This window comes from Sinocyclocheilus grahami, unplaced genomic scaffold (genome assembly GCF_001515645.1).
Source record: "Sinocyclocheilus grahami isolate Dianchi unplaced genomic scaffold, SAMN03320097.WGS_v1.1 scaffold117.1, whole genome shotgun sequence".
Classification (NCBI taxonomy): domain Eukaryota; kingdom Metazoa; phylum Chordata; class Actinopteri; order Cypriniformes; family Cyprinidae; genus Sinocyclocheilus; species Sinocyclocheilus grahami.
The window spans coordinates 307,740-319,337 of NW_015505296.1; the positions used below are offsets into that span (position 1 = coordinate 307,740).

General features: G+C 36.1%; 1 protein-coding gene across 1 annotated transcript in view; it reads left to right on the forward strand.

Moving 5' to 3' along the window:
- LOC107589586 (arachidonate 5-lipoxygenase-like) overlaps positions 1–7,979 on the forward strand; it is a 12,111-nt gene extending 4,132 nt beyond the window's left edge. Inside the window, exons 5-14 of the mRNA XM_016278068.1 lie at positions 1,229–1,335; positions 1,501–1,673; positions 1,799–1,945; positions 2,946–3,149; positions 3,258–3,344; positions 5,430–5,608; positions 5,705–5,826; positions 7,271–7,371; positions 7,468–7,638; positions 7,718–7,979. Of these exons, the coding sequence (XP_016133554.1) occupies positions 1,229–1,335; positions 1,501–1,673; positions 1,799–1,945; positions 2,946–3,149; positions 3,258–3,344; positions 5,430–5,608; positions 5,705–5,826; positions 7,271–7,371; positions 7,468–7,638; positions 7,718–7,897 (1,471 nt within the window). The 3' untranslated portion in view covers positions 7,898–7,979. The remainder of the gene's footprint in view (positions 1–1,228; positions 1,336–1,500; positions 1,674–1,798; positions 1,946–2,945; positions 3,150–3,257; positions 3,345–5,429; positions 5,609–5,704; positions 5,827–7,270; positions 7,372–7,467; positions 7,639–7,717) is intronic.
- The last annotated feature ends 3,619 nt before the right edge of the window (positions 7,980–11,598 follow it).

Here is an 11,598-nt window from a genome sequence, read left to right on the forward strand (position 1 = left end):
TCAAGGTCCAGAAAAGTACCAAGATGATCGACAAAGTAGTCCGATCTGGGTCAGCGCGCGAACACGCTCACGTCATGATACTGTCGTGAACGCACGTCCAAAGTAGAGATAAAAATGTGGAATAAAGTCGTTATTTTTGTTTTCTTTGCGCAAAAAAGTATTCTCGTAGCTTCGTAACTTTACAGTTGAACCACTGATGTCACACGGACTACTTTGTCGATCATCTTGGTACTTTTCTGGACCTTGAACGTGGTAGTTACCTTGCTGTCTATGGGAGGGTCAGAGAGCCCTCAGATTTCATCAAAAATATCTTAAATTGTGTTCCGAAGATGAACAAAGGTCTTACGGGTTTCGAACAACATGAGGGTGAGTAATTAATGACAGAATTTTAATTTTTGGGTGAACTAACCCTTTAAAGAACTGTGCTGGCCTGTGCTCATGTAAAAGTGTGACTGTTAAAAGGAGGCAACTGCAGATTTGGTCAATTGTGTTGATGATGTAAATAGTTTTGAGAAGTGTCGTTCTCAGTCGCACGCATACATGTGTTTACCACATGTATGTATCTGCAGGCACAGTGACAGTTAGATTATCACAACACCTCATTTTTTAATGCATGAAGTTCAGATGTTGAGTTTAGTATGTGGGAAAAGATTGTGAGAAAGCCTGGATTATCATTGTGAAAAACAAGTGTGCTTAGTTTTATTAAATGTGCACTTGTAGTATACTTCAAATAAAAAAAAATTAAAAACTAGACTTGCAGATAATCTAAACTAAAATATTAATTAATTATGTAAAGAAATTACATTAAATTACATTGTTTTATTTTACCATGGCAGTGCACTAGCCATTTCAAAGACAATAGAAGCAGTTATGAAATTATATATGAAAATGTACTTAAGTCCTACTTAAATGGGCATAAAAACACTTTTAAGTTCAACTAATTGGATTTAAAATGTAAAAATAATAATATTTCAGTAATTTGCTAATAACATGTGATTAAGTGTCCAAAAACATTACGTTCAGTTCATTGAATATATTCCTTTGAAGTATATTAGTTCTGGAAAAACTACTCTTTTTAAAAAGTATGCTCAAGTGTACTTCTTTTCCACAAGGGTAGACTATTCAAGTAAATGTCTCTCTTTTTATTTATTATTTTTATATATTATTCAATATAACAGATCATAGGTCATATGTACCATTATTTAAATGACTGTGTTTCATTCCTTAGGATCGAAAATCTCTGCGTAAACCAGTTCATGCACATGTTCCAGTCTTCATGGGGAGATTTTGCAGACTTTGAGCGTATATTTGTGAGAATTAAGAATACAATATCAGGTTTGAACCGCCAGCATACATAATCTTTACAATATCTTTTTCAACTTTCAAGAATTGCACATTACACAATTATTCGTCTCACAAACACTCTCATCTGTTATAATACATACAAATTATTTTTATTTGATAGGCATTTTTATTTTATTACTTGTGTCCTTTGCACAGAGTATGTGATGGAGCATTGGAAGGAAGACTTCATGTTCGGATACCAGTTCTTGAACGGCTGTAATCCAGTGGTCATCAGGAAATGCACAGAAATTCCTGACAAATTTCCAGTCACACAAAAGATTCTTGAGGACAGTTTGGAGAGGGGTCTCACGCTGGAAGAAGAGCTCAAGGTATGCGATCCAAAATCCATGAGTAGATTGGCATGTGCAGTATGATTCACTCGCAACACATGCTTATCTGTGTCTATTCGGCATGCAACATGGTTTTAGTACAAATGTAGTATCTTGCTTTTCAGGAAGGAAACATCTTTATAGCTGACTATGAGCTATTAGATGGTGTTACTCCCAATGCCACAGACCCATGCACCCTTCAGTACTTGGCTGCACCCATCTGTCTGCTTTATAAGAACAGTCAGAACAAAATCATGCCAATCGCCATCCAGGTATCTGAACTACACACAAAACAAGCTCATGTGCTGAAAGCCTCAGTATCAGACACAGCACAGTATGTGATAAGATCTTTTCTGCTTCTCCATTTCTTTTATCACGCTGCCGTGTGAAATTAGAAAAACTTATTAGTTTAGTAGATGCTTTGTCAGAAGCAATTGGAAAAACTGAGAATACAAGCAATTTAACACAAAGGGGACAAGAAATGTTTTCTTGAAAAACATTTCACTTTTTCACTATTTCACTTTTCTATCTAAGAATGAAAACAAGAGAGAAACACAGTGAACACCATACAATATCTTTCAGTATTGACTGTTTAGTTGAACAATGATACACTCTTGATTAAAAAATTGCTGATCTTTTCATCAGTAGGTATACATTGTTCTGCTAATTTTCAGCATATGTTTTGTGCAAAAATACTGTTGATAATAGATGCCTTTGAAAATATCCCAAAACAAATGAATAAATAAAAATATATATACACTACCATTCAAAATTTTTGGGTCGATAAGATGTTTTTGAAAGAAGACTCTTATGCTCACCAAGGCTGCATTTATTGTCAAAAATAAAGTAAAAACCACAATACTGTGAAATATTATTATAATTGAAAATGATTTTGTGACTTTATTTTGATAGTCCACTTTAGGCATTCTACTACCTATAAGTAACTTTGCAACTACATGTCAACAAGCAGTCATTAGAGTATTAGTAGACTGTTTCATTTTTCTGTTTAATATTTAATAACACTTTATTTTGATGGTTGCTCAACAGATGTTCTACTGACTATAAGTAACTTTGCAAGTATGACAACTTATTCTACTAACCCTATCTACTAATGTTCTAATGAGAGTTAGTTAACATGTAGTTGCAAAGTTACTTACAGTTAGTAGAATGTCCAAAGTGGACTATCGAAAACTGTAACCCAATTGCTTAAATGACTGTCTATAAAAATAGGCTGAATGAGTTTTGAAAATGACCTCTATATTATTGACATAGCTGGGGCAGAGCCCAGGAGAAGATAATCCCATCTTCCTCCCAAGTGATGATGAGCACGACTGGTTGCTGGCCAAGATCTGGGTGAGATCTTCAGACTTCCACGTACACCAGACAGTCACACATCTTCTCAGGACACATCTGATATCTGAGGTCTTTGGCATAGCCATGTTCAGACAGCTGCCTGCAGTTCATCCTGTTTTTAAGGTAAGTTCTTTGTTCTCTGTATAGAATTAAATAAGTCATGAGTAAACAATGTCCATGTCCTATGTATGGCTGATTATACATTCTAAGAGACATCCTCTGCTCCTTCAGTTGCTGTTACCTCACATCCGTTTCACCATTGCTATTAACACCAAGGCTCGTGAGCAGCTCATCTGTGAGTGTGGACTCTTCGACAAGGTCAGAAGTGTCCCCTTCCTCTAATTGTTCACTTCCTCCAAAGGCAACTAATGTAATTGTTAGTGTTCTTCTTCTTTTTTCGTCTTCTTCCGCTCTAGAAGCCTAAGGCAGCCCATAGAACCATGCACTCTCAGAAAAAAAGGTACAAAAGCTGTCACCTTTTCAAAAGGCACACCTTTGTACCTAAACAGTCCATATTGGTACCTTAAAGGTTAGTACCTAAAAGGTACAAAAGTGTACCTTTTGAAAAGGTACTGCCCCAGTGACAGCTTTTGTACATTTTTTCTGAGAGTGTGTTGTAAGAAGTTGTGAAATCTGGCAACATAGAGCCCAGTCTGAACATTAAATCATTCCCTCTAGCGCCACCAACTGTCCAAAATTCCACTCATGTTTATACTATTAACTTCTGAACCGTAGGGGCTAGAAACAAAATTCTTTCAGATTTTATTGCACCTGTGAAGTCATTTTTCCACCATTTTGAATTTTCCAAAAAAAATTTAAGTTGATTAGTCAAACCATTTATGAACTACTTCTATGAAGAGCACACTAAAGTGGATATGAGGTTATATCTCTGGAACACTCAACCGTATTAAAGGGTTAGTTCACCCAAAAATGAAAATTAGCTTTACTCACCCTCAAAGCATCCTAGGTGTATCCTAGGTGTATGTGACTTTCTTCTTTCAGAGGAATCCAGTCGGAGTTATATTAAAAATCGTTCTGGCCCCTCCAAGTCTTTCAATGGGGGTAAGCAGGTGTTGGTTGTCAACAGTTCAGGAGACGTGAAATAAAGTGTGTGCATCCATAATAAAACGTCCCTCACACGACTCCAGGGGGTGAATAAAGGCCTCCTGTAGCGAATCCATGCATTTTTGTAAGATAAATATCCATATTTCAAATGTAATAAACCCTTTTTCCCCACTTCCGCTGACTGTCGTACGTGGAAGATGTCCAGGTGGATGACGTAGGACGTCGGCGTTGCGTGATAAGTGACGAACGCGGAGACAAAACAAAACAAAATGCCGTTCACGAATTAGAAGCACAAAACGAGGATTTGTAAAGAAAAATGTTGGAGGATTTCGATATAAGCCAAGAGGAGACTGGTTTTCCTTTGCTAAAGTAAGTTTGCTCCTGCATTTCTCAGAGGCACGCACATGACGCATACATCCTACGTCATCCGCATGGATTCTCTACAGGAGGCCTTTATTCATCCCCCGGAGCCGTGTGAGGGACGTTTGATTACATGCGCGCACTTTATTTCACGTCTTCTGAACTGTTGACAACCAACACGCGCTTACCCCCATTGAAAGGCTTGGAGGGGCCAGGCCCAGGACAAATTTTTTATATAACTCTGATTGGATTCGTCTGAAATAAGAAAGTCACATACACCTAGGATGCTTTGAGGGTGAGTAAAACACAAGCTAATTTTCATTTTTGGGTGAACTAACCCTTTAAGACCAAACTTGGCTTGTGTTATGACAACCAGGACCTGAGGGTACCTTTTGGCACCTAGTGATCAGGAGAAAAATGGCTATTATTACTTATAACTTCTAAACAGTTTGGCCCAAAAGACCGGTCTCTTTACATTTAGTTCGGCATTCAGAGTCTAACGACACCCATTTTCCCACATTGGTCAAAATACTAATAGCTTTTGATTAGTTTTATTATACCAATAATGCCATAATTGGCCGAACTTCCTGTCTGTGTTAAATCATTATTGTGTAAAAATTTATATTGCATGTATACATTAAATATATCAAGAAGAAGTTAACCAAGAATAAGCAATTACAGCCAGTTTTTAATAATTCAGTGACTCACTTATAAAGACTGAATGAATCAGTGCGTGTTGATGAATGAATCAGCTGAGTGAATGATGCACTGATTCATTCATAACTTGTCTGCACCTACTGGTGTACTGATGCAAAAAACTGAAACTGGTCACTGAAAAATCCCCACCACTAATTCACAGACTGACAGTCTGGATATGCGCAGACACATAGTGATGCAAACTTAGATTGGAGCTAACTGTTCAGTTACAGTAACATTTTACCAAAGTCTTAAGTATTACAGCAGTTTTTTGTCCCACAGGCTAATGGGACAGGTGGAGGTGGCCACGTAGAACTGGTCCAGAAGTCCATGAAACAGTTCACATACAGGTCCTTGTGTTTCCCAGAGGCCATAAAAGCACGAGGCATGGACAGCCAGGAGGAACTGCCCTACTACTTCTACAGAGATGATGGCTGCAGCGTCTGGGAGGCAGTGATAAAGTATGTTACAAAATGAAGTGTGGACATTCAGTTTGTAAAGGAATTAAAAAGACCTTTTTTGTTCAATAATTTGATATTGATTTGATCTCTTCCTAGTTTTGTGACAGATGTAGTGAACATCTACTATGACAAAGATGAGACGGTCCAGGAAGACGAAGAGATCCAGGCATTTGTGAAAGATGTTTGCAGCTTTGGAATGCAGGATTTTGACTTCTGTGGTAAATATATGCACAAAATTGCATAACACAAAGGAGTACAATTTAGTATACCTTCGAAAAGAGTACGGTACTTATTATGGAAAGAATATACTTAAATATACTTATGTAATGTGTTAAGACACTTAATTGCATGTTCATTTCAATTAAATGAAAATGTATTATAGTTTCAATTTATATTAAATGCAATTAGCTGATCTTTAGAGTGCTTTTTGAATAGTAGGAGTTTTCAGGATTACTATTAATATAAATTTCAGAATTACTTCTATAGTTTTTGAAATATGGTTAAAGTGTACACCCAGATGTACTGACAAGCATTTACGGTAAACTATAGTTTAATGTAATTTCTATTGAAACTTGTATGTCTTGTATTTAAATATATTTGTAATAATTACACATTTGTATTTTGTAATGATGGTGTTGCAATTTTGTACATTTAAATATATTGACTTTGAGTGTAATATTGAATAACACACTACAGTAAAAGTTATGATCAAGTGCTTTATATGTGCTTTAGTATGTTAGTCATCACATCAAAATTAAAATAACAATTAAAAATGTACTTTAAAATACTTTAGATTAGGGAACACATATTCACTATGTTTTCCCTAAGAGTTTTCCCTGAACAAACTCATATTTGCTGCTTATTAATAGTTAGTAAGGTCGTTTTTAAGTTTAGGTATGGGGTAGGATTAAGGGATCTAAAACTGCAGAATAAGGCATTAATATGTGGTTTATAAGTACTAATAATCAGCCATTATGCTAGTCATATGCATGCTAATAAACAACTATTAATAGTGAGAATTGGTCCTTAAAATAAAGTGTTAACAAAATGTTTAATTTGACATTATTTCAAAGTGCACTTTTTAAAAGTGTGTTAAGAAACATAGTCAAGAATGTGTACTTACACTTAAGTGGCCTTTTATTTCAATGATACATTTTCTGCAAGTACAGCTTTTAAAAATATATAATTTTAAGATTTGAAGTACATTAAAATTGCACATTCAGTACAGTTAAGTTCACTTTTTAACAAGGGTGAGTATGGTTGTTTTATATATAATAATAAAAAGAAGTCTGGGATTAAATATAGTTTGCTCAAGGTGACAGAATATATTTATGGCATCAGCAACTTTCCAGTTCTTTTCAGCAGGTGGACTGAACCTCAAATCTTTTTGTTCGCAAATCCTCAACTACTAATTCATTTTAGGGCTACTAGCCTTTATTTACAGGCCACATTGTGTTCTCATGAATGTAAATGTGATGACACATTATCATTGTGTGCAGAGTTTCCCAAGACTTTAAAAACTAAAGAGCAGCTGGTGGAGTATCTAACTATCGTCATCTTCACTGCTTCTGCAATTTTAGGGCTACTAGCCTTTATTTACAGGCCACATTGTGTTCTCATGAATGTACAGTAAATGTGATGACACATTATCATTGTGTGCAGAGTTTCCCAAGACTTTAAAAACTAAAGAGCAGCTGGTGGAGTATCTAACTATCGTCATCTTCACTGCTTCTGCACAACATGCTGGAGTAAACTTTGGCCAGGTAACACACAATAATGTTTCTGTAATATTTAGTTGTAAAGTAAAATGAACAGCAAAAGTCCAAGGCTAATATCAATGTTCTGAAACTTTACTCCAGTTTGACTGGTGTTCATGGATCCCAAATTCCCCTCCAACCATGCGGAAGCCTCCTCCTACAAAGAAGGGCGAAGTGGATTTGAAGTACATAGTGGAGAGTCTGCCTGACCGAGGACGCTCCTGCTGGCATCTGGGAGCCGTGTGGGCCCTCAGTCAGTTTCAAGAAAATGAGGTCTGAAATAAGTGAACATCTATGAATATATAAAAACTATGTGAGCGATGACAAATACTGAAAGGTATGATTTTTGCAGTTGTTCCTAGGTATGTATCCAGATGAACACTTCATTGAAAAACCTGTGAAGGAGGCCATGGTGAAATTCTGCAAGAAACTTGCAGAACTGACTAACGTCATCAAGAGCCGAAATGACGGAAAGAAGCTGCCTTACTACTATCTGTCGCCAGACAGAATCCCAAACAGTGTGGCTGTCTGATTCACCAGTCGCACGGGATCAGAAGTGCTATGCTAGTAGTAGGAAGTGTTTTATCAGAGTGTTTTATGTGTTAAAAATTGGTAAAAGAAAGAATTTTATATATATAAAGTTTGCCACACTCTTAAAAATAAAGTTTTTTTATTGGCATATGTGGTTCCACGAAGAACCTTTAACATCTATGCAATCTTTCCATTGCACAAAATGTCCTTTATAGTGGAAAAAGTAAAATAAGATGTTTAAGATCTGTACACTGAAAGGTTTCTAAATGGTTCTTCTATGGCTTCACTGTGAAACCACCCCTTTGGAATTGTTATTGTTAAGAGTGCATGTGTGATGTAAGGAAAGTTTCATAGTTGTATGATTTACTTTTTTATGAGAAAGAAGAAATTATGTAATAACAGAGGTTGTAGCCAGAAATTATTTCATGCCTTTTTATTATCCTAATGTCAACATTTTGCTAAGGTGAAATTAGAGTCCATCTGTTCAGAGGTGTTTTTAATCAGTGAGGTAACTATCAGGTGTCAGTGTGTGCCCTGTTTTATTTAAAGAACAGGGATCTATCAAAGTCTGGTCATGTCTGTGGAAGTGTATTATGGCACAAACAAATGAGATCTCTGAGGACCTCAGAAAAAGAGTTGGTGTTGCTCATCAGGCTAGAAAAGATGTAAGGAAAGTTTCATAGTTGTATGATTTACTTTTTTATGAGAAAGAAGAAATTATGTAATAACAGAGGTTGTAGCCAGAAATTATTTCATGCCTTTTTATTATCCTAATGTCAACATTTTGCTATTTTTGTACCCTTTACTTTACCCACACATCAAACAAATGTTACTATTTTTTTTCTCATTTTTTAGCAACATTATGTTCATTCTTGATTACAAGGGGAACTTGAACAGCTTGTTTGTTTTCATCAGGAGAGCACTGAACAAGCATGGTGTCCATGGCAGAGTCGCAAGGAGAAATACACTGTTCTCCAAAAAGAACATGCTGCTCATCTGCAGTTTGCTAAAGATCATGTGGACAAGCCAGAGGAATACTGGAGAAATATTTAGTGGATGGATGAGAACAAAATAGAACATTTTGGTTTAAATGAGCAGCGTTATGTTTGGAGAAAGAAAACACTGCATTCCAGCATAAGAACCTTATCCCATCTGTGAAACATGGTGGTGGTAGTATCATGGTTTGGGCCTGTTTTGCTGCATCTGGTCCAGGACGGCTTGCCATCATTGAAGGAACAATGACTTCTGAATTATACCAGCAAATTCTGAAGGAAAATGTCAGGGCACCTGTCCGAGAACTGAATCTCAAGAGAAAGTGGGTCATGCAGCAAGACAACGACCCCAAGCACACAAGTCGTTCTACCAAAGAATGGTTAAAGAAGAACAAAGTTAATGTTTTGCGAGAAAGAAGAAATTATGTAATAACAGAGGTTGTAGCCAGAAATTATTTCATGCCTTTTTATTATCCTTATGTCAACATTTTGCTATTTTTGTACCCTTTACTTTACCCACACATCAAACAAATGTTACTATTTTTCTTTCTCATTTTTTAGCAACATTATGTTCATTCTTGATTACAAGGGGAACTTGAACAGCTTGTTTGTTTGAAAATGGCATGAAACTAATTAATTGTTAGAATATTTATAATCTTTTTTTTATTTTTAAGATTGAGCAGTAAGTTAAGAAACACGTAAGCTTTGCAGGGATTGGAAAAATTGTCTTCTGTGAATAAATGGGCAGCTGTTTACAACACAGCCGTGTCATGTTGTCACTGGTTATGGATCAGAGACAAACTATATCAGGTCACTAGGATGCATAGTGGTTTCCTTTTTTATTTTTGCTTTAAATTATTTACTTCAGTTTGGTTACTGCAAATTTTACCTTTTACCTCCAGAGTAATCTACACAGTTTTAGCATTTATTATAAACAGGAGGCTGTTGCAGTGCAGAAATACTGGTTCTGTATTTTACATATTAAATATATAGAAGACGCAAAAGGGGGTCAGACCAGATACTGAAAGCACATACTTTTGCCACTCACAAATATTTATCACAGCATCATTTTTCTCAATAAATAAATGACAAAGTATATATTTTTGTCTCCTTTGTTTGAGTGGATTCTCTTTGTCTACTTTCAGGATTTGTATGAAAATCTAATTATGTTTTGGGTCATATTTATGCATAAAAATATAGAAAATTCTAAAGGGTTCACAAATTTTCAAGCAGCACTGCATATATATACAGTGGTGTGAAAAGGTTTTTGCCCCCTTCCTGTTTTTTTTAAATGTTTTGCATATCTGTCACACTTTAAATATTCAGGTCATCAAACTAATTTTAATATTACACAAAGATAATGCAAATAAATACAAAATGCAGTTTTTAAATGATGATTTCATCTATTAAACGAAAAAAGCTGTCCAAACCTACGTGAAAAATTATTTGCCCCCCTCCTGTTAAATCGTGAAAGAACTGCAATTAACCACATTATTTTAGAAAGCTGAGTTAAATTTCACTAGCCACACCCAGGCCTGATTACTGCCAGACCTGTTGAATCAAGAAATCACTTAAATAGAAGCTGTCTGACAAAGTGAAGTCAAACATGGCGGTGGTAGTGTGATGATCTGGGGCTGCTTTGCAGCTTCAGGACCTGGACGACTTGCCATAATTGATGCAACCATGAATTCTCCACTCTATCAGAAAATCCTGAAGGAGAAGGTCCGGCCATCAGTTTGTGACCTCAAGCTCAAGCGCACTTGGGTTATGTAGCAGGACAATGATCCCAAACACACCAGCAAGTCCACCTCTGAATGGCTCAAGAAAAACTAAATTAAGGTTTTGGAGTGGCCAAATCAAAGTCCGGACTTAAATCCGATCGAGATGCTGTGGCATTTCCTTAAACTGTCCATGCATGGTCCAAAACCCTCCAATGTGGCTGAATTAAAACAATTCTGCAAAGAAGAGTCGGCCAAAATTCCTCCACAGCGATGTGAAAGACTCATTGCCAGTTATCACAAACACTTGATTGCAGTTGTTGCTGCAAGGGCAATTACTTTTTCACGTCGGGCCAGGCTGGTTTGGACAGCTTTTTTCCCTTAATAAAATAAATAATCATTTAAAAACTGCATTTTGTATTTACTCGGGTTATCTTTGTGTAATATTAAAATTTGTTTAATGATCTGAATTATTCAAGTGTGACAAATATGCAAAACAAAACCCCCCCCAAAAAACAGGAAGGGGGCAAAAACTTTTTCACAGCACTGTATATATATATATATGTAAATAAATATGTAAGTTGGCCTATCATGTCCAACAGCATCAGATCTCAGATCTCTTGACGTTTCAGGGTCTTTCCACAAGAGGTTAAAAGTGGAAAGTGGTTAAAACCAAAAAGAGAACGTTCCATGAGCTCTGTTGGGAACAAGTAGTTTACAACATCTGCTCATTCTTGCAGAAATAAGAAATTGGATGGACGTTCCCTGCTAGAAAATCCACAGCATAACTAGTCAACCAACTAACGATCATCTCCAGCAATTTCCAACTGGGTTTGCGTGCAAAATAAAGATTTTATTGCTTCAGATTTAGCCTTTCTCATGAAAAATGTGGACATTTTATGATTTACGAAATACATCCACACTGCATCTTTTCTTCCTTTTTTCAAGAGTTTACATTCATTAATTTACGATAATCCGTTAAAAAAAAATCA